A 27,271-nucleotide genomic window follows, 5' to 3' on the forward strand; every position below is an offset into this window, starting at 1 on the left:
AAAATGTTGATACTAACTTTTGAATCCACACTATTTGAAAGAACTACTTTAAATAGGAAACACACCAGAGAGAAACCTTTGTTCAAAAGGTAGTGACTTATTTGTTATTCTGAATATACAAGCAATGACATACATTTGCTTGTAATGTCTCTACCATATGGAATAATGTTACTCAGAATTTAAAATGAATTACAAATGTTGAGAAATGTAAGTCTGCCTTGCGAACACCTGTCATTACAGTCTAAACATGAAACAAGGTATTATTGTAATTGCAATTGTATGTTTTTGTTTGATCATTTCTATCCTTGAGCACAAAAGGCAAAATACAGAATGTTCCATATGCTATATAAGCACTGTTGATTATTATTATTATTACTATTTTTATTATTATTATGATTATGATTATGATGATGATGATTATTATTATCATTGTCATTATTAAAACTGATGTCCTATTTTATGACACCACTTCCCCCCCCCCATTTCTACACACATACAAACCCAAAGTCATTAAATAGAAAATCAAAAAGAACATCGAGATAATGTTCTGCCATAACCTGCGTGTCCATTCATAAGGCAAACACTCTTGTGAAAAGTTTGCTGCTGCTGTGTGGAGCAACTCTGTGATTGAGGTGAAATATTGCTATGATCTCCTTCCATTATGATCCAATGACTTGGATTTTAGTGCAGATGTTCAGCTCAGCCACCCTAGTCATTTGTAGCTGTTTCGGGTTTCTTTTGGCTTTCCCCAGTAGACAGTTGTCATCTGCTTCTCTCCCTATGCAAAGAGGAACAATTGTTTTTCACAGACAATGCTACTTCTCCATAGCAGAGGGGAATGATGACATTTGATACAACAGTCATAACATACTTCTTAATTAATTTTCCACATTTTCAAAACTACACTGATTTCCCTAAGACAATAATATGATAATGTTCCTTTCATATCAACACTTTGGTGATGTTTTACTCAAAAGTGCTCATGCATTTTTTTTAATCATAAGTTTAAAGGGTGTGTACAGTTCTGGTCGAGGTGAAGATTTAGCTTTTAACGTTTTGTGAGATATTCAGAAACCACTCTATGAGATGTCAAAGAGCATGCAGTTCTAAGGGGTATCAAAAGTTTATTCGATGAAAATCGTTTTTGAAATGGCTGAGATATCCAAAAACAAAGTGAAACAAAGAGATACTAATAAAGTTGGGGCATGTCGCCTTTTATTATTAGCACTTTTTTGGATATCTCAGCCATTTGAAAACCAATTTTCATCAAATAAATGTTGAATCCTTCTTAAAATTACATGCTCTTTCATATTTCATAAGAGGCTTTTCATTATCTCACTAAGACCTTTTGAATATATTTTAAATAGATATAGATACTCCTCAATGGGGATGCTATGATAAATGACAAGGACATCTTGAACTTGTACTACAGTACAGCACACTGACTGTTTTTAATAGTATTTACTTTCAGTTTCACATTGAAATGCCAAGATAACTGTGTACTCACAAAGTAGATGAGATGAGTGTAGAAAAGTGAGAACTGCACTTTTGCAGCCTACTGGTAAACAGACGTTTAGTTAACTTGAATGACATTTAACAAAAACTCAGATCTGGGTAATTCTATCCACAATAAGCCTTTCATCAATATTTCACTTAATTTTCTTTCTTGAAAGGTGTACATTGTGGCAGAGAGAAATTAAATATCCTAAGTACAGAGCTGCCAACCTTTGGAAGCACAAATTAGTACTCAGCAGCTCCAAAATTCGTATTTTTCCACCAGAATTCATATTTTTTCAATCTCCCTTTTTTTTCCTATTTTGAATTAAACTCGTCGACTTATGAGGCCTACAGGCTCTAAACATAATGTTATGACACATGCCGAAGGCGAAGCATCGAGCTGGTCACCAGCATGATAAAGATGCCAAACTACGCAATGTTCAGCGTTGATTGATTGCTTTCTCGCAATGAATGTGTACAAGTGCAAGTATGTACCTCCAAAAACTTGCTGGGCTGATTATGGAAGCTTCCACTATCTAGCAGGGGACGGGGAATGCTTTCATCTTCTCAAGAGAGCTTCTGTATGAGCGGATGCAAAACTCTGTTCTGTGTTTCCAATTATTGTTTACTTTTTAAACATAATCATGCGTTGTTTTCAGGCTTTTTTATTTTATTGGATTTTAAATATCAGTATTTTCCAAAGTATTCCAATTCCTTTTCCCCTGACATGGAATCGGAAATTCTGCTATAACGATGATCGCAAAATGCCGCGCTGTGTGTGGAAGCGCCGATGCAAACACGTGGCTTCACTTTCAAGTTTAAAGGATTGCGCCATGTGCTCGATCCTGCCTGTAAGAGGTTACTGCAAGTTCGATGGATCGAATGCGCCATGTAGCTGAGCTGAGCTGAATGGCTTGTTTATAACCGGGGGGGCCAAAAGCTAAAAACAGAGGTCGAGTTGCACTCTCTCTACAAACTAAGTAGACCATGCTTATTTTCAAGTTTTTATTGTAACAAACAACATTCCACTGGTCTACCTCAAAATATTTGTTGCGAAAGCCTCCAAATCCAAGATGGTGTCCAAGATGGCCGCCATATTTACTGAATTTGTTATTTAAATGATAGAATTCGATAGAAACATTAAATTTCAACAAATGTGATGTCATATAAAAGAGAACAAAATTTTCTACAAGTTGATACCATTTTTGTGGGTTATTGTGATAATTGGATTGAGATTGTAAGGAAAAAACACTAATTTTTTGATATTTTTCTGAAAAAAGGAAAATCATGAAAATGCTTGATTCAGCATAAATCAAAGAAAGACTGAAGGATTATCTTGAAACGTTTCAAGAATTTATTTTGACATATAATTAATATTTGGAGAAAATTAGGGGTCAGTACCATTTTTGGTTCAGGAGTTATAATGTCTCAAACTTGAAAACTCACTACGTAAAAATGGCCACTTTAGTTGTGACAAAGACCTTGTTGGTCGTAAAGAAGTCTGCGCACGCCAAGACTACTACACGCACCACTGGCACTGGCGCTTGTGGCAGTGCCAGTAGTGCGTGTAGTAGTCTTGACAAATGCAGACTTTTTCTTTGACAAACAAGGGTTTGTGCCTGCAAACTAACTTTTCATACCAAGTGGTAGCTCAGGTGATACTGATCGCTATTATTTCAAAGTAGATTGTTCTGAAGCAGATGAGATGAAGCAAAAAAAAAAAAAAATCGAATAGAGGTAGTAGCTTGAAACTTGGCACCAATCTTGTTATAGATAGTTTAAGACAGAATTTAGATCAACCGCTCAAAAAAAAAACAAATCAAGATGACAGCCATCAAAGTTGACATAGTGTATTGTGCCAAATTAAGTGTATTATTTCGTTTTTGATACAAATTTGTCTGTTGTGCTATCTTAAACCGTCTTAAGTTTTTATGGACACATTTTTTAAACCAGTGATATTCTACTCTCCGAAAAAGAAAAAACAAATCGAGTGGAAGTTTTTACTTTTGATGTGAGGATTGAAAAACAGAAAACGGTGAATTTAGAGTGAAATTGGAGTGACTTTTGAGTGAAAATGTTCATTTTCACTCATTTTAGAGTGACCTTAGGCAGAGCTCCACACTAGGCAAATATCCGACCTTTTTTGGTGGCCTGATCAGGCCACCAAATTCTTCATTTCTGACATTTTAGTGGCCCGACGTGCGTTTTTTGTGGCCCTGGGCCACCGGACCACCGTTAGTGTCGAGCCCTGCCTTAGGGATCACTCGTCACTCTTCGAGTGATCCCCGAGGTCACTCTAAAATGAATGAAAATGAACATTTTCACTCTGGAGTGATCCTGATATCTAATACAGGAAAGCATCTACCAATGGCATAAGTTCAGATCAATTGTGACACTATAACCCATATGAAATCAGCCTAAAAACAATGTAAGAAAAATCTGATAACGGAAAATACAGTTTCAGCATGCTTATTTGTAAATGTGAATATACAGGACGAATAATCAATTTGGACAATTTTATTCGAACAATATACTGAATAGTAATTTCGCACAACACATTTAAGAGCAAAGTTGAGAAATTGCCGACATGTGGGATTTTTTTTTTTTTGGGGGGGGATTCGGATCAGAAGGGCTTTCAAGGACATCTACGGATCAGACATTATTACACATATACCATCATCATTCACGTTTCTACAGCAGCAGAGTAACATACAAGTAAAAAAGCATATCTTTGATACAGAAGCATTTCTTTTTTTATTAAAGATTGGGCCTTACCCAAACACTGGAATGAGCTCCACCCCCCCCCCCCAAAAAAAAAAGACCCTCAATATGGTTTACACTAGTACAATATCGTTCGGATGTATAGAAACATGTAATAGACAGCAATAAAAAAAAAAGAAGATTAAAAAAGCATATCAAATTATAAGTTATAAGTTGAGATAACTTTGACGCAACACACTAAAGGTATTGTTTACCATTGGGAGAGATATCACATTCGATTTATATGTGCAGATTAGTTGTATTACAAAACATTCTATCATGTAAAAAAATTATAATAAAGCCTAAAACATACGGAGATATCACCATTTCTTTTCAAGAAACCATAACCATGATAACTGTTGACATAAAAAAATTCTTATCAGATCTATTTAGTATATCTAACAATATTTAGCATTAATTATACTGATTTAAGTTTGTACATTAATCCCTAACTCACAGTTTAGAACTAGTTTGAGGAATTAAGTAAAGCTGGGTTTTTGTTTTACGTGCACTAATGGTAAATAATGCCTTGAACACGTTGAACGACAACCTCGATTAATTACCGCCACCTTGAATTTTGTGTGGATACTATTTTTATCGCTAAATATTCAATTCAATTCAATTCAAAGTTTATTTCATTTTTCGACAGAACATATGTTTCACTTCTTTTGATAACAGAGAATAAGGTATTACACATTGGCAAAATTTGTGCCAAATTTTAAGCTCCTATCTCTTTTTGGAAAATACTTTCTGTTCAATCTTATCTGCCTCAGAACAATCTACTATGATGAAATGCTACAGTAATAGCGACCAGCGTCACCTACCACTTGGCATGAAAAGTTAGTTTGCAGGTACTTGCAAGTCATTAGACCATTACAGTATTACATGTGACCATGTAAACACATTGTAAGCAAAATTTATAATGCATAAATATAATTTTTTCAAGTTTCAGATGTTAACTTGTCAACAGTGTATGATATTGCCTGTAATTCCAGAAATATGAATTGTGTCTCAATCTCAGTAAATCTCAATCTCAATCGCAGGTTTCAAAATAATTCTTCAGTTCTTCTTTGATAAATACTAAATCATGCATTTTTACATGTCTTCCTTTTTTCAAAACAATATAAAAATATGGATCCCCCCAAAAGAGAAGCAAACAATCCCCTCCCCCAATTTATCACAATACACAGCTATAGTGGTATCAACTTTTAGAAAGTTTTACTCTCCTTCATATGACATCAAATTTGTTGCAATCCAATGTCTCTATAAAATTTTATGTTTGAAATGCTAATTTCAATAAAATGGCGGGAACTCGAAAAGTAAGCACGATCTTGGATTTGACCCTCTGTGACGTCTTTGGGAACAGATGCGTGTAAATAACATATTATGTAAAATGGGATTTCAAGTTTGAGACATTATAACTCCTGAACCAAATACAATACTGACCTTTAATTCTCTCCAAATATTGATTATACGGGAAAGATGTTAATTTCTGCATGGTTTTCATAACATTTTTAGTTTTATTTTTTAAAACTTTTTAGAGAAATATTCATGGTGTATTCTGAAAAATGTCTCCATAAAAACCTAAGATGGTTTGAAATGGCATTAAATTGTTGAGAATATATAAAAACCATATGAATAGACAGCAAAACAGACAAAATCGTATCAAAATCGGAATGATACATTTACTTTGGCGCAATACACTATGTCAGCTTTGATGGCCTGCAATCTTGAATTTTTTGAGTGATTGATCCAAATTTTGTTTTAAACTTTCTATAGCAAGGTTGTTTCAAGCTTCTACCTCTATTCAGCGTCACCTGATCTACCACTTGGTATGAAAAGTTAGTTTGCAGGCACAAACCCGCATTTGTCAAAGAAAAAGTCTGCGTTTGCCAAGACTACTCCACGCACCAGTGGCACTGCTACAAGCGCCAGTGCCAGTGGTGCTTGTGGTAGTCTTGGCGCGCACAGGCTTTTTTTTTACGACCAACAAGGTCTTGTCACAACTAAAGTGGCTATTTTTACATAGTGAGTTTTCAAGTTTGAGACATTATAACTCCTGAACAGAAAATGGTACTGACCCCTATTTTTTTTCAAATATTAATCATATGTCAAAATAAATTCTTGAAACGTTTCAAGATAATCCTTCAGTCTTTCTCTGATTTATGCTGAATCAAGCATTTTCATGATTTTCCTTTTTTCAGAAAAATATCAAAAATGAGTGTTTTTTCCTTACAATCTCAATCCAATTATCCCAATAACCCACAAAAATGGTATCAACTTGTAGAAAATATTATTCTCTTTCACATGACATCAAATTTGTTGAAATCTGATTTTTCAATCAAATTCTATCTTTCAAATAACAAATTCAGTAAATATGGCGGCCATCTTGGACGCCATCTTGGATTTGGAGGCTTTCGCAACAAATTTTTTGAGGTAGACCAGTGGAATGTTGTTTGTTACAATAAAAACTTGAAAATAAGCATGGTCTACTTAGTTTGTAGAGAGAGTGCAACTCACTCGTTAAGTAAGCGACTTTTTGGGGTTTGGCCCTCCGGTTATTACGGTAAACATGCAGTTTACGTTCGATACGAAGAAATCATTACGCCTTTCATGAGGGAAAAACACACAAAACAAACAAACAAACAAAATACACCCACGAACGAATGTTGATAGCCAAAACTTTGAAATGTAATAAGCAGTTTTGATGAGCGTGAATTGGAATTAATTGTCATTACACGTTGTATTTTACTGTCTAACCAGGTGATGACTGCATCTCATTGGACCTACTCGTAGTGAATTTGTCTGGGCATACGAGACCTTTAATTCATGTATTTATGTGATTGCATTTTTAATTGACTGAATAATCAATCCTTTTTTTTATTGTTCAGGGAACATTAGATATTCGATCAAGTACACTATAATCGACTGTTCGATGTTTCCTACTATGCGCCAAAAGAAAGGCTATAGAAATAGAATCATGATATCTTTGCAATGATTCCTTTAATTCAACTAATGAGCTGGTTCTTCGATCGATATTTCCAGGATATTTACACGCTGTTTATTCCAGTGCGCGCATTCTTTCGTCTGACACGCACCTGGGTGTGGCACCTGCTTTTGTGGAAATTTCCACAAGGGGAGAGGGGTGGGGTGTCAAGTTTCTTCGAGCCGAAGAGACTGCATACACGATCTCTTCGCTTTTATTTATTGTCATTCGTGCTTTCCCCTTATTCTTTGCTGATATTGAACATTTAGATTTAACTTTACGAAGGTTGCTATAGCACGTGGTTCTTTTTGTTGTGAGGTGTATGTAATTTCTTTTTTTTTTATCATTCTTGAGAGGGGAAAGAAGAGTAAGGGGGAAAGAAGAGTAAGAGGGAAAAGGAAATAAACAAACGTCACCTACGCTCAGCATTCCCAGGAAGCCGTCTTTTTACACCAGTCACCAGCATAGTTATCATCATCACCATCAGACATCACTCAAGATCATTTTAGCCTTTTCTTATCAACATTAAGAAACACGCATAATCCCTCAAGATGAATACCTAGGAAAATAAAAAACAAATACAAAGTATCAACACCTCCCAACAACACAAACATTTTGATTTAGAAAATACATGTACAACAAACAGCACATCGAAGCGGCTGCTGGGATCAAACTCCGAGCTCCATCGCTTCGATTCGAAAAAGTATTGCAGCGAAGCGGAGAAATCGCCGTTACAAAAATAACAGTGCGAGAAACTTAAGAGAATTACCAGTACGTTGAAATACTTCAAAGTATAAAGGGAACGGGTAAAGTGATATAAAATGGAAGAAATCGTACCAAACGAGGTGTGAGAAACGACAGAAATAAGTTTAGTAGTAAGCTTAGGCCCCAGCAAAATTTTGCAGCACCGAAAGCTACGCGAAAATAAATACAGTGTACACATTAGAAACTCGGTATTGCGACGAGATCCTTGGGATAAATTCAACTTCGGCGCTCGAGTAAAATCTAACTTACTAAAGGTTGAAATGGAACGCATGGAACGCATGGCTTTTTAGATAAAAAATAACCCGCTGAATCTACCAAAAAAAAAAAAAAAAGATTAAACAATTTGCATTTGCTTACTCCATCGTTCGTTTTTGTTTTTGATTTTTTTTTGAACGAAAGATGGAGGTAATTTTCTCTCTGCGGCAATGCTTTGAACGCATCTAATTTTGCGTAATTGCTATTGCTGATGGCAAGCTTCCTAAAGAATTGATACGAATCCTTTCAAATATACGAAACAAAGTCAAGAAAAAATCCTGGATATCCTGACGGTGAATTCCAGTGGTATCATAAATCCTTTTCTCACTACCAAAATTTAATCATCTGTTCCTTGTGCCATTTTACCAACCAACTGTTCCTGAAATTTCATCCTAAGCTGTTCCCAACTTTTGACTTATTTTGCGAATAGAGAGACAGACAGGCAGACAAAAGAATTAACAAACAAAAGCAATATCGTTTGTTTTTGCGTAACCCGACAACAAGTGTGACAACAAGCGAGCACGTGTCAGCCTTCCTCAGACTCTCTCGGCCTCCGACCCTCTCTTTCCGTCCTCAATCTCCCTCTCACATGTATACAGGCGGCTGTCTGTGCCGCTGCACCGGCTAGGTGTTACTTCACACAAATTGCTGTGTGTGTGGATCCCTAATCAGAGCGCAATCCATATGGCATGTACATGTGAGCAGGGAGGTGAGACGTGAGTGAGCAAGTGTGTGATGTGGGGTTGTGCGAGTACTGTAGCTTGTTGTTGAGCCGCGTTGTGTCGTGATCGGTGCGGTGACTGTGGATAAACTTTTGGCGCTTGTAAACTGCTGCTCCTTTCAACAAGGAGCACCCTATAAGTCATTTGCGAGTTAGTTACTTTTAGCATGTCGCAGTTTTTTTGGCATGGCGCTTAGAATGTCGCACGTTTTGAAGGATGTCGCGCAAAAATTTAAGCATGTCGCAGCGACATGCTAAAACCCCTCGTGGACCTCACTGCACAACTATATATAATAGCCATCACATGTGCCAAATTTCAAGCCAAATGCTAAAAGGATGAGGAGATTAGTTGAATTCACAATATTAGTGTATCATTTTCATTCAAAATATACTGTTACCATGGCAACACATTTTCCACACTGATAAAACTTTTTTTTTCCACATTTAGGTAATGTAGAGGTAACTTGTGCCAAATTTGAAGCCAAAATGCTCTAAACAGAGAGAGTTAGGAGAATCGAAATGTTTGTATGATTTTCATTCAAAATGTACTGTTACCATCGCAACACATTGTTCAACAATGATGAAACATGAAGTTTGCATATTTCTGTACTATAATGGATGCATGTGCCAAATTTCAAGCCAAATGCTCAACGACTGAGGGAGTTAACTGAATCCACAATATTTTTGCATGATTTCCATTCAAAATATACTGTTACCATGGCAACACATTGATCAACAATGACGAAAGACTATGTATGCTCATCTACGTACTATAGTAGTCACATGTGCCAAATTTCAAGCTAAATGCTCAAAGACTGAGGTACTAGTAGTTACCTGAATCCACAATATTTTTGTACATGCATTTTAATGAAAAGATGCTGTTACCATGGCAACGCATCGTTCACCACTGACAAAAGATTAAGTTCGCACATCTATATGCTACAGTGGTTGCATGTGCCAAATTTCAAGCCAAATGCTCGAAGAGTGAGGGAGTTAACTGAATCCACAATATTTTATTTTCATTCAAAATATGAGGTTACCATGGTACCACATTGATCACCACTGACGAAAGATGAAGTTCACACATTTACGTACCACAGTGGTCATGTGTGCCAAATTTCTAGCTAAATTCTCGAAGACTAAAGAAAGTTAGCTGAATCCACAATATTTTTGTATGTTTTTTGGTAAAAAAAAGCTGTTACCATGGCAACGCATTGCTCACCACTGACGAAAGATTAAGTTTGCACATCTATATACTATAGTGGTCATGTGTGCCAAATTTCAAGTCAAATGCTCTAAGACTGAGGGAGTTAACTGAATCCACAATATTTTCGTATGATTTTATTTCAAACTATGCTGTTACCATGGCAACACATTGATCAACAATGACGAAAGAGTAAGTACCCAAAAATGTACCATAGTGGTCACATGTGTCAATTTTCAAGCCAAATGTATAACTGGTAAAAAACAAAACTGCTGTTGCCATGGCAATGGATTTATTAACATACACATCAAAGGTGTTTGGCACAAATATACACTACATTGATTGCATATCCCAAATTCAAACTGAATTGCTACAAAACTGAGAGAGTAGTGCAATCCACAACATTTTGTAAGATTTTTATGAAAATCTGCTGTTGCCATGGCAACACATTATGACATACTCATGAAAAAGGTATCTTGCACATCTGCCTGTGATAGCAGTCACACATGCCAAATTTGAAGTTAATTGCTCAAAAAATGAGAAAGTAGTTCGATCCACAAGTTTTTACGAAAATATGCCGTTGCCATGGCAACACATTACACGATACTAACGAAAAAGGTGTCTTGCACATCTACCTTCGATAGTAGTCACACATGCCAAATTTGGGGTCAATTGCCCCAAAAATGAGAGAGGAGTTCGCTCCACAACATTTTGCAACGGACCGACCGCCCGACCGCCTGACCGACCGACCGGCCACCCGACCTCAGAGTGATTCCTATACCCCCCCTACACACTATGTGTGGGTGGGGGCATAGAAACGGAAACCTTCTTTACCGTATCGCTTGAAAAACAAATGTCTAACACTTTCATGTATAAGGTGTTAAAATTATGTTAACGTGTGAATTGACATCATTGCAGACACAAAACCACGACCTAAATCATCTGCTTTCATTATATTTTTGTACCTCTTCAACAGTTTTAATACACCTCGGTTTTGGCAAACAATTTCATGTATAAAGTCTTATCAATTTTACGCGTGAATTGACATCAATGCAGATACAAAACCACGACTTAAATCATCATTCTGCTTTTGTTATATTTTTGTACCTCTTCAACAGTTTTAATACACCTAATTTTGACAAACAATTTCATGTAAAAAGTGTTAGCAATTTTACGTGTGAATTAACATCAGTGCAGATACAAAACCACAACTTAAATCATCTGCTTTCATTATATTTGTGTACCTCTGGATCTTCACAGTTTTGATACACATCGGTTTTGGCAAACACATTCATGTATAAGGTGTTATACTTTACGCGTGAATTGACATTGATGCAGATAGAAAACAACGACTTTGTTTCACTAAATCATCTGCTTTCATCATATTTTTGTACCTCTTCAACAGTTTTAATACGTTTTGGTTTTGGCAAACACTATATACGTGTACGGTGTCATCAATTTTACGCGTGAATTGACATCAATGCAGAGTACATACATTCATGTTGTATCTTTTTATAACATAGTATGAAAGTACTTTGTTCAGATACTACAATTATGTTTCGTTAACCAGCGTCGAATTGAACACTCTTGCAAACACTGTATAAGCAAATATTTTATTATAATGCTGTGAATTTTAGACAGAATTCAAAATGGACTTTGTGCACAGAAACAATTAATTTCGGGTCTTTCCCTGGCCATGTACGATTGAGCACTGGCCTTTTCGTTTCATGTGTTTATGTCCACTCACATCATCACTGCTTTAAATCTCCAACCATGGTTCCGCCTCTTAATTTTTCAATTAATGCACACTTCGCACACATTTAATTCTGGTCCACTCTCCGTAAATTTACGGCGTGTATTACGGTACATTTTTAGCGCATTTTAGGAGTGCGTGTTTAATACAAATGTTCAGCGTTTCAGGCGAGAAGCCGCATGGCCATGAACACAAGATATTGACTGTCTTCTCACCTCCCTGCTTTGTTGATGTGAGTTAACATGCATAAAACCAAACGAAAAACAAACAAACAACAGAACACATGTACAATATTTGTGTTCACTCGTATGATTTATTTGTGTCCTCTGCGCATTTTTGGTGATTGTTGTTGATTATTATGATTGATGATGCTCAGAGTAACCAAGAGTGAATAAGGAGATAAAAACATGTAATAAGCCCACACTAGATAATTATCACGATGGTTGTGACCGCATAAAAAAAAAAATACATGCAACGCATTTCAAAAATCGCAGTTCAATTATTGTGCATCACGATTCTTTTACACAATTCAAACAAAACAAACGCACAACATATCGCTCCCGTTGGCTGTGATTTAATGGTCAAAACAAATATAAACAGACATTGCATGATGAAAAAAAATCTGGAAATGTAAGTCAAAGAAAAATTTGACTTCCGCGGAAGTCGAATTTCGCGTAAGTCGAAGTGTTTTTGTTAGTCCCAATAGATTCGACTTAGGCGAGGTTGACTGTATAGTGTAGAGAAGAACTCTCACGTGCGTTTCAATTTTGTGAATCTTGGCGCTCATGAAACTTGCAAAAATGGATGCAAACATTCCTTGTTTTACAGTATTCTCTAAGTGTACAAACACGGTGTATGTATGTAACCAGCATGGCACAGTTACCGGTACCAGAAATGGACTGGCACATGCCTGATCCTCCTTCAGGATTTGCATTGTTCAAGCAGAGAATTGAACTATGCTTGAAAGGCCTAGATTTTATTGATCCTGTAAAGATATCAACCAACATTTAGATAACATTTGGTACAGAGGGTCTCAGACGACTGAATGCGTCAGGTCTCAGTGAAGCAGACCAGGAAATTCCAAATCAAATCTGGGAATCTTTCGATAAGCGATTGCATGCAAATATCAACTTCTGTACCCACAGGTTGGAACTTATGATATCATCAGAAATCTGATGAATCCATTGACAAGTTTGTTACGAGATGCTGAGACAAAAGCAATCAGTGTGATTTCACAGAAGTGGAACTCAATGAGATTCATTGAGCTGGTCATTGCATCCACTCTATATGAAGGTCTGCAATGAGAGCTGTTACAGAAGGCAGCAGGGTATACCATTGCTGATCTGCTCACACCAGGTAGACAGTATGAAGCTATTGCAGTTGGACGTCAATGCCTTGCAGATCTGAATCCAATGTCCAACATTGACACTATCTGAAGGACCCAGAGCAGGTCCAGACAGAAGCACAAGGGAGAACAAGCTTCAAATGACAACCCTTGCGGCAATTGTGACATCGACCATCCACCAAAGAAATGTCCAGCATACAGAGACAAGTGTAAGGCTTGCGGCAAAGTTGGGCACTGGGCCAAGCTGTGTCACTCAAAGAACAGAACCAACAGACAACACTTTGGTCCCCCTCACGGCCAACATCAGGGACAGATGGACTCAGTAGACAAACAGGAACAGGGACTTCTTAGACCGACAGAAATCACATGCTCTACCCAAGGATGAAGTGCCTGTCCAAATGTTCAGCACCATAGACATAAAACATTTCAAGTATGGATGGACAACATTACATGAACAGTGATGAGGTATTTACAACTTTGGACATTGTATGCCGATCCAAGTACTGTCCTCGCCAGGAGTTTTACGCATGGCAGGGCCACCATGAGTAAAACGCCTGGTGTTGACACCACGCGTAAAACACCTGGCGAAGGACGGTGCTTGCGAGGAAGGTGCTCGGTAAATTGTAGCATTCAATTTTGCGCCATGAGTAAATTTAGATGGCAAACACCCACCACATGTAATTTCTAGTGTTGCCATGCTTTCTATAGCGCCATGCCTCAGTTCGTTTTATTTTTCTTTTTTTCTTTTTCCCCTTTAGAAATATTTTTGCGGCTTCCTTTCAATGTGTTCTCGACAGCCACTTGCTAGGCGGTCAAGGTGTACAGTTTTTGAGGCAACTTCATTTTGGCAAGATTGCCAATCGCGTGCGACGTTCCCGCATTGCACGTGGTCCACTACTGACTCCACTTTACTACCGGTAGTACTTGCCAGCACCTGCGTGTGGACGATGAGCGCCGTATTATACAATGTTCACAGAGATTCCGCTGTGCACAGTTATGTGCGCTTCTCTCCGATCACTGAGAGTTGCCACTGTTACTAGATGTGCGCAATCCCCAGAGCAGCAGATCACAGAGTGAGCCACGTGCGAGTAATCCAGTACCCATGTCAGTGCCCAGCTTAGAAACCATTACTGGAAAGACCGATTTTAATTTGCGTTTTGCCGTGGAAAGTTGGCTACCGGTAAGTTAATCCCCTGAAGTGAGACAACGCGCCAATTTTTTGCTTTTGCTCCATCGAATTAATCTTTACTTTAAAGGGGATGGCTAGTAACTGATCAGTGGGAATCAGTGGGAATGTTGGGGGATGATTGTTCCAATCCTTGTGGGATTCTTTTAAGAGTACATTATATATCTATTGTTGTGTGAAAATCATTTGCTTCAGAATGGTCTCATATTCAAGTAATGCGCAGTTTAATGTTTCCAGGTTAGCGTGCCTGGTCAGTGATGGGGCATTAATCTGCACATTACTTGAATATGAGACCGTTCTGAAGCAAATAATTTTCACACAACTGGTCAGCGACAGGAGGAAAAGCGAACGTTCGACGAGCAGAAGAGGAGCAGAGCCTTTAACCAGAGTTGGAAAAGTGAATTTCACTGGTTATCTCATGAAGATGACAAAGGGATGTTCTGCACAGTCTGCAAGAGCTTTCCCATGATTGCCGACACTGCGGAAACATTTTTCATGGGATCCATGAACTACCGCAAGTCAACAATTCAATGCCATGAGGATTCGAAGGCTCATAAGAAGTGTATGACCGCTAAGAGGGCAAAGGAGAGGGATGAAAACATCCCAGGAACAACATCTAGTCATTTACTGTGCATGGAGAAGGAGCAAGAGGAGAAAATGACCAAGATCTTCAATACTGCATATTTCGTGATGAAGGAGGAGGAATCTTTTCAAAGCTATGTGCGGCTCCTCGATTTGCAGAGGAAGAATGGTGTAGACCTTGGAGCGACATAAGCAAGTCATCAGGCCACGAGAAGGTAAAGCTTTAGGCTTATAAATAGTGTTGAATATCATTTCATAGCTATGATCTTTCTGTATTCCTCTTCTAATCTTGATTACAAGTAGTGTTCCTGCAGTGTGGTTTTATTTAGGAAAATGAGTGTGGTGGATTTGGGAGGGAAGGTGAAAGAGTAACACAATGATCATTTAAATGTCATCAACGCTTGAGGTACAGAGTGTCCTAATCATATAGACACAATTTAATTCAATGAAAATGTGTCCAAATGTCAAATCCCCCCCCCCAATAAAAAAAAGCTCTGACTGCAGGTTTGGCTAGGCCACAAACGACAAATCTTTAGATAACTTAGAGGGGTACCAAAACACCTTACTTGAGAAAAATAAATGTCATATTTCAACTGATGACCCTGCGTAACATCAAAAATTCTCTTTGATTTCATGCAATTTTTTTTTTGGAAATAAAGATTCACTGAACCCAGGGAATAATTTTCCTGGTATCGCATCACAATTTGCTATGCACTTTTACACCACTGCTACACAAACTATCTTTTGTGTAGCAGTTTTCTTCCATAGAAATGTACAGGATACCATGTGAAATATTGTTCATCAGCTGAAATTGCTAATCAAATTTGAGTTGGAAAATTATTCCCTGGAACCCATCTACGTAGACTTCAGGATGACAGAGCTAGAGGCTGTAAGGAAATCCCGATATCTTTATAGCATCCTAGTTGACTCCAGCACGGATGTCAGCAACAAAGAATTGGAACTGGTGTATGTCCGATACTTGAAGAGTGGTCTACCGATGAACACGTTTGTGGGCATCGAGGAGCTGATGCTATTGGTCATAGGCATGCCATCGAAAGAAGTAGGTCTGATATTTCATAATTTCTTTCAATCATTCGATGCCATTTTTAAAATCAAAACCTGTATACAATGCATTCCTGTTACAACAAAATTTCGTTGTAACGAAGTAAAACTTCTGGTCCCAAAATTATCATCATTAAACTAGTCTGTGGTACAAAATTCGCTTACAACGAACACGGTTACAGTGAAATTTTCGTTATTTCGAAGTCTTTTTCGAGTGCCACTGACAAAAGAAAAACAAAAGAATTGTGTTAGAACTGCTATAATGAAATGCGAATCGCTTCCGAAAATATGTATATAGCAGAACAAGCATTTCACAAGCGTCTCTGCATGGGCGAACACTTCAAATCACTGTGTGCTCGCTCCGTGTGTCACGCACAGTTTCCGCGGGGAACTTGCGTTATTGTAATACAATAATCTGAAATTAAATAAGGTTTGATTTATTGTTTTGTTCGAAGGTTCTTTAATACAAAACACACAAATTCTGATACACCTAAATGTCCATTAGTTCGGAAACGAAATAGGGTTTGTTATAACGAACATTTTGGTTCGCTATTATAAGGTTCGTTAATTCGACAAACAAATATTACGACGGTTCGTTTGTCCGAAAATGATAGGAATTCCAAACATTCGTATATCGGAACACTGTAAAAAGTAAAAACGCTTTATTAATCCAAAAGTGAAGAAGGTGAGACCACTAACAAAGCTTAGGAATTGCAAACCTTACAATCGTCTTATAAGATAACTGAACCTTCGAAATAACTAACCTTTCTCATTTTTTTTCTTCGGAATAACGAACCTTATTAGAAAGATTAAACGAGAACTTACCTGTTCGAAGCTTTAATCTCGATTCTATTAAGTAATAGGAGGGTGATATTACGTCAGGAGAGAGCCCGCCATGTGTGCGTGCGCAGTAGAACCAATTTTCGAAGAGTGAAAAATGGATTGTCACTAGATGAAAGATAACGGGAACTTGCAATCCTGTTCGAAACAATGCCGACTTACACTCCTGTTAGAACAGCAGGGTGGGTGTGGAGGGGACGTAATATCACCCTCCTATTACTTAATAGAATCGAGATTAAAGCTTCGAACAGGTAAGTTCTCGTTTAATCTTTCTATTCTATTGCGTAATACTCGTGAGACGTCAGGAGACTTTAAAGCCTGTGACGATACATTTTTCCCCCAGACATAACATATGTTATGTGAATAACTGAAGCACCTACCAAGAGGTCATTAGTTTTCTGCTACACGAGTGACAGCCTGCGAAAAGCTCATTTTGGCGTCTTTTGGCTTATTGTAGAAACGTCGAAACGTTCGTTTGTTTGACCATCCAGCCTGTTCAAGTACTGCAGTCACTGGTACATCACCCTGGTCGCGGCTGAGGTTGATGCTGCTCGAGTGCTATGCGCTTTGTACTTATCAGTGTTGATACCTGCTGATGTAAGCACTTCCTTCAGCCAACGAGCAATAGTTTGTGATGATACCCTTTTGTGGGGTTTCTTGTAGCTGATGAATAGCTGTCGTTCATCCCCCCTGAGCATACTTGTTCTCTCGATATACTCTCTGAGGTACCTTACTACGCACAGGCGTCTGTCTGGAGGATAAGATTCCAGGGTAACCGAAAACCCAACATTCCCTGATCGGTTCTGTTTGATCAGTTTTTCAAAGTGAAAAGTAATTGAACTGTTTCTCAATTGTAAATGATCAAGATCCATGAATTTCAGAGACTGAATCCTTTGCGCTGAAGTCAAAGCAATGATCATGCACAGTTTTAATGTTAATTTCTTCAGAGACAGCGACTTTGCTGGTGACATAATACGCAACAATCTAAAAACAGGACCAACATCCCAGATTTCTTTGTATCTGGGCAAGGGAGTCCGTAGGTGAAAAACTCCTTTCAGGAACCGACAGACTAAGGGATGTGTACCAACTGTACACGAAGCGTCAGTTAGTGTCAAGAAAGATGATAAAGCACTGCGAGCTTGGTTTATGGTGCTGTAAGCTGCATGTTCCACATGATAGAGTTTACTGAGGAATTTGAGGACATCCGTAACATCCGCATAGTAGCAGTCGATATTGTTCTCACAGCAAAACTGGTACCATTTTTTAATGTAGATATTGTATTGCGCCTTGGTGGAATCTCTCCAAGAAGCAGCCATGATGTTAATGATGTCCCTCGAAATTCCTTGGTGCTCTAGTGGTGTGCACATAGCCTGCAACAAAGAAGATCAAGAGTTGCATGTAAGAGATGTGGTGTGTTCAAATTTGGGAGTGTTAGGAGTGTCTTGCTCCTGTGAAGCAACATAGGTTTCCCAATTGTCATTTCTCGCAAGAGGGGAAACCATGCTTGACTGGGCCAGTTGGGTACAATGATTATTCCATCTGCATTATCCTCCCTTATTTTTTGCAGGCATTTTGCAATCAGACAAAATGGGGGAAATGCGTAGAATTTCAATCCATTCCAATTGAGAGTGAATGCATCGACTGACACTGCTTCTGGGTCAGGTAACCATGAAACATAATTCTGTACTTGCTTATTCAGTCTAGATGCGAATAAATCAATTTCAGGTTCTCCAAATCTAGCAGTGATGGATTGAAAAATGTCCCTGTCAAGCATCCATTCTGTCCTGTCATCAAACTTTCTAGACAAGCGATCTGCTTCTTCGTTTAGTTTGCCTGGTAAATGTGATGCCGTTATCCACACATTGTGATCAATACACCACATCCACAAGTCTCTCGTAATGTTATTACATTCCACTGATTTCATTCCTCCCATGTTGTTTATGTAGGAAACTGCAGTGGTGTTATCCGTGTGGATGAGAATGTGCTCATCGTTAGCTCTACTACATAGTGATTGCAGCCCAAATTTTATGGCTAGTAGTTCAAGATAATTTATCTTACTGTCTTTGACATATCTTAACTCTTCTTCATTCCACTTACCCCCTGTGGAATTGTGTAGGTCAGTGGCACCCCAACCACTACCACTTGCGTCTGTACGAATTTCAACAGACGGATTGGGTCTTCTTAGTGGCATGAATGCCGACTGGATATTGGAAACCCACCAATTGAGTTCTTGTTTAGATTCATGTGATAACGACATTCTCCTGTCAAAGTGACCTCTGTGCAATCTTAAGGCAACAACTTTCTCTTTCTCTGTGGCCCTATAAAACAAAGGCCCATACTGGACTGCTGGCGAGGCTGCCACCAGCTTTCCGATCACTTTGGCAACTTGCCTAATTGTAGTGCTTGAGGATAATCTGAGCTCTGAGCAGAGCGTCTTAATTTCATGCATTTTTGCCTCTGGCAATCGAAGAGTCATGTCTTCCGAGTTCAAGATAAAGCCCAAAAATTGGATCACTTTTTGTGGCTGTAGTACAGACTTGTCTGGGTGTACTAGAAATCCTAGGCTTTCGAAGCCCTGAGTGACTGCTTTAACAGAGTTCTTTGTCTGTTCTACTGTGTCCCCAATAATGAGTGTATCATCTAGATAACAAACCACAGTGTGGCCTTGCTGCCTTAACATTGCCAAGAGAGATTTCAACAATTTCGTGAATAATCGAGGAGCAGTGCTCAAGCCATTAGGCAGGGCCTTATATTGCCAATACTGGCCTTCCCAAATAAATTTGAAGAATTTTCTGTGACATGGGTGGATTGGGACTGCATAATATGCATCCTGGAGGTCGACTGATGCCATGTAGGCATTTCTTGACAAGAGCTGTGAGGCAGTATGGATATTTTCCATTTTGAAATGTTGGTAAGGTAAATACTTATTCAGATCTGTTAAATCTAGTATGAGGCGTGTACCTCCATTTTTCTTAGGTCTTGAGAAAATATTAGAGACAAAGTCTCCTGTTTCTCTGGAGCATTTTTCAATGACCCCCTTTTCAGACAGTTTATTAATCTCAATAGATAGAGCTCTTCTATCAGTTTCAGAAAGCCTGTAGCTTCTTGGGGGTTTGTTTCTGGATGGTGGCAACGTGGCCGCAAATTCTAGTTTGTAACCATTTATGACCTCTAAAATAGATGGGTCAGATGTAACAGCTCGCCAATCATCCTGAAAGGCATACAGTCGACCTCCAACTTTGGGAGAATCATGAGGGGTTTCTAGAGTTATTTCATCTCTCACCTCTGTAAGGCTTAGCTTTTCCGTTGTGTGTGAGGCGCTGGAGGCAGTGGCTTCTTGTTGCCTTGTGCTTGGCTCTGGCGGTACTGCCTCGGGTTCCGCTCTAAAAAAGGCCGGTCACCAGTACCAGAAAAAGGCCGAGTCGCAGTGGCAGGGGCACGAGATCTGGACCAGCCTGCTTCCTTGTAGCTTCGGTGGGTAGCACTAGCGAACCCTGGCGAGGGCCTAAATCCCCTGTAGGGATGTGGGCTTGAGTAGCTCTTTCTTTGTCCCTTCATCACCCCTGCCGTAACTTTCTGTTCTTCCATAGGGTCCTTAACCTTCTTGCTGAGGTTGTCGCCAAGCAGTAGTTTGTTGGTAGTACCAACCATATTCTCTGGCTTGCACAGCCTGGCACATCTTGAGTCTAGGTCTGGTTTGATTAGCTCACGTCGTAAGCAATTCAACTCAAAAGAAGAACTGCAAAGTAGGGCCAGCGCATCTTGTTGTGGGTCCGTGATGTTGCCCGATTGAAGTGAACGGACAAAGGCATTAATGCCCTTTGTCATTGATTTCTGAATTTTTTGTAGTTTCAAGTCTCTTGACTTTGTATGTGTCGGAAGATTGTCCCAAATGAAGGGGTTCACTTTTGGGGAATCCATAGCTTGGCAGTTACTGGGCAGAGCATATTTAGCTGCTGTCTCCTCTAGTGCTTTGTTTTCCAGTTGATGTGTGAGCAAATATGTAGCTGACTGAGCAATTTCTTTCTCTATAGGTTCCCCGATATCTGCGTTCACTGCGAACTTCGCCGCAATATGTGGAACTTCGTCTGGCATGATTGGGTAGCATTCCTCGTCATCCGCTATTGAATGCGTTTGCCCCATACCGGCGCCCGTGTATTCACAATGCTCGCCACTGTATGGCTGCTGTGTACTCGTATGTGAATACGTATCATCGGTAGTGTGTGCAGCCCGTGGCTGCGGTGTAACTGCAGACGTATGCAATACTCCTGTAGAGTTTGCAGTACGATTTTCCGCCGGTAATCGCTGAATAACTGACTCCAGCAAGTCTTCCAATTTACTCAGTCTAGTGTTCACATCGGAGCTTGTCGATGACTGGGTTTTTGCGGGATTTGTAGGTTTGCTCTTCTTTACTTGCGCTGTGCGCTGAGCAGGTTTCGATTTCCCGCCATCTTGTGTAACCGTAGGGGCACACAGCTCTGTGAGCTTCCCCTGTGCGGCGGCTGGTTGTCCGCCCGTGGCGGCGTGTGAAGCTGCCGTGGGCTCACGTGGAGCGGCAGCGCGAAATTTCTCTTTCACCGAGATCGGCGAAACCGATGAATCCATGATTTGATACTCGAAACTGCTTTCGATGCTCGAAAACTGTTTTGTCTGCCCAATTGCAGGGTACAGTTCTAGTGTCTTGGAGCAATTTTACCCCAAAACACATTCACTAGATAGCAAAATCCGAAGAAAAATGCCAGAAAAAACAGAGGGATAAAATCCTCCCTCCGAATCTCAGCATGCACGATGACGTATTGGTTCTACTGCGCATGCACACATGGCGGGCTCTCTCCTGACGTAATATCTCACGAGTATTACGCAATAGAATTCTCTTTCGGATCAAAAAAACTGCAGAACAACGAACCTTCAGAAAATGATCCTTTCTCATTTCTTGATTTACAAACCTTCGGAATGACAGACCTCATTTCATTTTCTGATCAACGAACCTTCGGAAAACGAATAATATTACAAGTGTATTTATTTATATCTAAATTATGAACTTTCGGAATTCATAACAAATCTTCGGAAGAGTAAAGTTTCAAATGAACAATCCTTCGAAATCCCGGATATGGCGAAACTTTGTAATAAGGAGCCTTTGGAGTAACTAACTTTTGGAATAGCGAACTGTAACCGAATCCTAAACCGTCGTTTTCTATACAAAAACTATACAAAAACTATACAAAACTTTATGCTCTCTTTTAAATGTAATATTCAAAGGAAATTAAAAAGGTACCATCCCATTTCACATAGCTTTCCAGTGTATGATGAGTATTCAACAAACAGAATATGATATATGCATGATTTCCTTGTTTTCGTCAATGTATTCTATTTGTTCGGTTATAACAAAAGAAAACTGCCGGTACCGAGCATTTCGTTATAATGGGAGTGCACTGTACAAATTAAAAAAGATCACCATGATTACACTCAATTAATAAAGGTCCTACGCTTATTATCTCATTTTTTACCCCATGTCAGATTGCATTTTTTAATCCATATCCTGCATATACATTGGTAGGCCTTTAGATGCAAAGTAGGCCTACAAACATACTATGAAACTAAAAAGTGGATATATATTGACAACTATTATATCTAGATTTCATTTTCAATTTTTTTTTTTTTGCTAAATTTTTACTCATTTTTGTAAATCGTTGTTGCATTATTTGTGCAGTCCTGGATCTTGCTGAACTGACTGACAGGCGGGATTTAATTGTTAGGTTTGGTGCAGATGGAGCTGCCACAATGCAGGGCGTGGACAGAGGTCTTGCTGCAAGACTGCAAGCGGACTTTGAATGCACTGTCTCCATTCACTGTATGGCACATCGACTGGAACTTTCAGCCGGGGATGTCATCAAAGATTGTAAATTGGTCCGCGACATCCTGGACATGATGGAGATGAACTACAAACTGTACAAGGTTTCTCCAAAGCTGTACAGAGAGCTGCATGAGATGGCAGAAATGATGGGCGGCGAAAAGGTCAGGAAACCTCAGCGCACACAAGGAACTAGATGGCTTGCTCATCTGGGGAATGCTCTGGATGCAATCACGAAAAACTTTGCCCCGCTGATGAGCCACCTACATCAAGTGCTGACATTCAAGGGAAAGCCAAATAAATCCTGAAGATCATGACAGATTTCCCAACACTCAAGTTCATGTTCTTCTTGCAAGACATCCTCGACAGTATGAGCAAGTATGTTGACAATTGTGTTCCATTGTTAGTAGCTCTACACCTGTACATACCTGCACTGTCTTGTTTCAGACATACAATCCAGATTTTGCAATTACTTAATGCAAGAAATTACAAAATGTAAAGTCAGGGGTCAAATTTCTTGAAAACAAATAAAGTTGACATATAATAGAATTCATTTGATAAACAATTGTTCCTGTTTTGTTTTACTTATTTTCTTTTGATTTTCTAAGGCAGGACACGGGAGTGATTATGAAGCGCAGCAGGAAAATTAACTTACGTATTTATCGTAAACATGTATTGCATGAAAGAGTACACATATAGAACTGTTAACTTATTTGATTTTTTTTCTTGTCTTCATGATTTCTGCAGGTTGAGCCAAAATCTGCAGAAGGATTCATCCAGCCTTGCAGAAGCTTCACGTGCAGTGGACGCAACCTCCTTCCAACTAGGAAGTCTGGCAAAGAAGCCAGGAATGTATCTCCAGTCATTCCTGGATGAGATGGGAGAATCAAAGGACCAGACTGTATTTAGGGGACAACAACTGAAAAGGACAGAGATGGAAGAGGAGTTTGAGGCAAACAGGTAATCAGTATTACCGATCAGTACTAGTACTTGATTTTCAACTGAAAATTGTAATATTAAAAAACCTGCTTTTTTGGTACTGGGTCTTTTCACATTAGAATTGCAGTTAGATTTTAGTGGCAAGAAGCAAAGTTGTATGTCAGTAGTTTGCCCACAATGAAGAGACACAACGCGTGGACGGACATCATGCTGGATGAAGAGCTGAAGGCACATATCCCAAACTTCATGCACCTTGTTGAAATCCTCACCGTCCTGCTTCTCTCCACTGCAGCTTGTGAACATGGATTCAGCTGTATGAAGCGGGTCAAGTGTGATTGGAGGAGCTCTGTGAAGGTTGACATGCTGTCTTGTGTGAGACTTGCGAAGAACAATTTTTACTACTCGCAGGTTCCCCGCAGATGATCCGCACATGACAGTACCTAGTACGTATCTTACTCATAGTCGCCCGGAGGTGGGCATGCAAATCTTTTACCTGCAACCATGTTTAGCCCCTGTCACACCTTTCCAGGCAAGCTATGCGGGCTTGTTGCGTGTAGGGATTTTCCAGCATACTGGACAATTTTCTGAGGGTGGACAAGGATTTGGACAAGTCAGTGCATGTGTCTTACTTGCTGGACACGTTCTACTTAAATTCTACTTGTGGGTATACTGTGTGACCTGTGTGCCAGGCACGTGGGGGCTGAAAACTCAGTGAAGGAATGGCAGAACTCTCGCAGAATGTCATTATCTTGGTTGCATACGGGGACTGCGAAGTATCTGCGAGGGAGTTGCCTGGGAGGTGCTGCCGCTAAGGGCCTCCTACAGGCGTTCTGCATGGGCCTCTCGGGGCATCCCTGGAACTCACCCCAAAAAAGTTTTGGGCATGCTCAAAACTTGGCTGCGGTTAAATCGGATTTGCGTGCACACTTCCGGGCAACTACAGGCGAGATACGCGCTAGGTACTGTCAGGTGCGGACCAACTGCGGACAGCTCGGGTAGCAAATTTATTTCCCCGCAGGTCAAGCCGCAACACTTCCCCAGATACGGTATGACAAGGCCTTGCACATGCTCAAAACTTGTCCCGAGTGAGTTGTGGGGGTTCGCTCGCAGAGAACACCAGTAGGAGACCCTTACCAGCAGCACCTCTCAGGCAACTCCAACGCAGATACTTCTCAGCACTCTTAAATCGCTCGTAACAGAAAACGGATCAGTTTAACGGATCAGTTTTACAGAAAACAGATCAGTTTGAAGCTCTCATGCAGGTCACACGGAATACACGCATAAGTAGAAGGTAAATAGCAAGCGTCTAGTAGGTAAGAAACAAGTGCGAAACTCACAAACATTCTTGTCCGCCCGTGGAAAATTCTCCAGCGTGCTGGAAAATTCCTCCTTGCAACAAGCCCGCGTAGTTTGCCTGGAAATGTGTGACATGGCCTTGAGCAATTGCTTGCGGGCATACTTGTTGAAGTATGAATGCATTAAGAATTACTGGACACAGAAAAAGACCAAAATGTGAACATACACTCCATGAGTCACCACCCTCTTGGCTCTTGGCTGGAGAGATGTGGTCGTGGATTTTAAGTTAGTGGTCAAGGGAGATCTCTCTCCTGCTCGCTCCAAGATAAAAAGATAGAGTGTTGCAGGGATCACCTTCAATTTTAAGTTTTTCTCCTGCATGCTGGAAAATCCCAGGCTCCAAGGGGGTAAAGCCTGGAGCTGACATGAACAAATTTGAATCTATGATCATCAATATACTTACTCATGGTATTAATTTGAGCTCTATCACTGAACTGGTTCTAGAGAAGATTTTTTTTTCTAAAGATTCCTCAAGGGGGGGGGGGGGGTGGGCCCCATAGGGCATCCAGGGGGGTGCCCATTTTAACAAACAGAGATCCTATACCCCTCGGGATGCTACCTGCCAAGTTTGAAATCCCTGGAACCCCCCCCCCCCCCCTCCACAGCACCAAGAGGGGCACCCCTTTTCCTTCCATAAACACATTTGAAACTGCAGTCATCAATGTACCAACTTGCTCTATCACTTCTGGTTAGAGAGAAGAAGGTTTTTATATTATTTTTTAATGGGGGGGGGGGGGGGGGGCTTGGCTTTCCCTGGGGCCCATAGGGAAATATTGTGCCCAGTTGAACAAATTGAGATCCTGTCCCCCTACAGATGCTACCTTTCACATTTTAGGTCCCAATTTGGGCCTCCCCACCCTCCTCCCCTGGGCCCCAAAGGGGGCACCCCTAAATCTGCCATGAACAAACTTGAAACTACAGTCATCAATGTACTAACTCATAGTAATAACTTTCTAGCTATATCACTTTTGGTTTTAGAGGAGATTCTTAAAGATTCTGTTTTGTTGTTGTTGTTGTTTTTTTTTTTGGGGGGGGGGGGAGGGGTTGGGCCCCCTTGGGGGCCCCCCAGGAGGGGCATGGTGTCCATTTGAACAAACTGAGATCCTAACCCCCTTGGAATGCTACCTGCCAAGTTTGGGGAAACTCATCAAGAGGTTTTCAAGAAAGAGACAAAAATGTAAAAAGTTTACGCATGACGGACGCCGGACACAGGACGAAGAACGATATAAGCAAATACAGTGAAACCCCGTTATAACGAGTTCAGTTATAACGAGGAACCGCTTACAACGAGGTGATCGCGTCGGTCCCGTTTTCCTTTGCGTGTAAACCTATGACAGAACGAATCGGTTATAACGAGTTCGGTTATAACGAGATTCCGGTTATAACGAGGACAATTTCGGTGCATCATGATAAAGAAAAACATAAGCAATTTGATCGGATATAACGAGGTTCCATTTCTTGACTAAATTGTCGCTTTCAAACACGCGACAAACGAAACATTGAAAACCGAATTCACGCTATCCACGTCTTTTTCCCGTTTTGCAGAGAACCACTCCTTCCATATTTTCTTCTAAACCACGCGATAAGACACAGGAATGCCTTCCGATGTTCCTACTGAATCATTAAACAATCATTCGATTTTTTTTTTCGCGAGATACGCGTGCGTGATATTAGGTCAGATCACAGCGCAACGAGGAAAAAAAAAGGATAACACATTCAAAAACTTTTCATGTAGCGACACTTGTGGCAAAAAATGAACAATTGAAATGCGTGTGCAACTCATCATTATATCCTTTCTATTTTTAGTTCCGACTTCCAGTTCTTTTGCTGGTTAGCAAATATGAGTGCGGATGGTTAAAGCCGAAATGATTACTGAAATCATCGCGATCCCGCCGGGTGACAGTAGCGTAAAAATTGTTGAATAACGCATGTTAACCTACTTAATCGGTGTTCAGAAAAAGAAACAAATGCATTTATTAGTTTGAATAGATCTGGATTTGTTCATTATCATTTAACAAATGATAATTTGAATATGAGTGTGTACTGTATGATTAAAGCCGAAATAATTAATGAAATCATCGCAATCCCGCCGGGTGACGGTAGCGTAAAAATAGTTGAATAACGCATGTTGACCTACTTAATCGGTGTTTAGAAAAAGAAACAAACGCA

General features: G+C 39.8%; 2 protein-coding genes and 1 pseudogene across 2 annotated transcripts in view; 1 reads left to right on the forward strand and 2 right to left on the reverse strand.

Annotated features, from left to right (window-relative positions):
* The window catches only part of LOC139734525 (cysteine-rich protein 1-like), a 124,144-nt gene that overhangs the window by 87,349 nt on the left and 9,524 nt on the right, over positions 1 to 27,271 (reverse strand). The window lies entirely within an intron of this gene.
* Positions 16,800 to 21,733, reverse strand: LOC139734524 (uncharacterized). The gene is made up of 2 exons (XM_071645300.1): positions 20,240 to 21,733; positions 16,800 to 18,326 (listed from the first exon to the last, which is right to left on the reverse strand). Exon 1 carries the CDS (start codon positions 21,559 to 21,561, stop codon positions 20,251 to 20,253), a length of 1,311 nt encoding a protein of 436 aa, XP_071501401.1. The 5' UTR covers positions 21,562 to 21,733; the 3' UTR covers positions 16,800 to 18,326; positions 20,240 to 20,250.
* Positions 22,882 to 23,771, forward strand: LOC139734514 (zinc finger protein 862-like; annotated as a pseudogene).

The sequence above is a fragment of the Diadema antillarum genome, unplaced genomic scaffold (assembly GCF_040938485.1).
Source record: "Diadema antillarum isolate AM-2024a unplaced genomic scaffold, OU_Dant_1.0 seq00000531_RagTag, whole genome shotgun sequence".
Classification (NCBI taxonomy): Eukaryota; Metazoa; Echinodermata; class Echinoidea; order Diadematoida; family Diadematidae; genus Diadema; species Diadema antillarum.

What these genes read in the sequence shown, in the direction of transcription:
- LOC139734524 (XM_071645300.1), bottom strand. Translation starts at nt 21,561, where the DNA reads ATGGATTCATCGGTTTCGCCGATCTCGGTGAAAGAGAAATTTCGCGCT.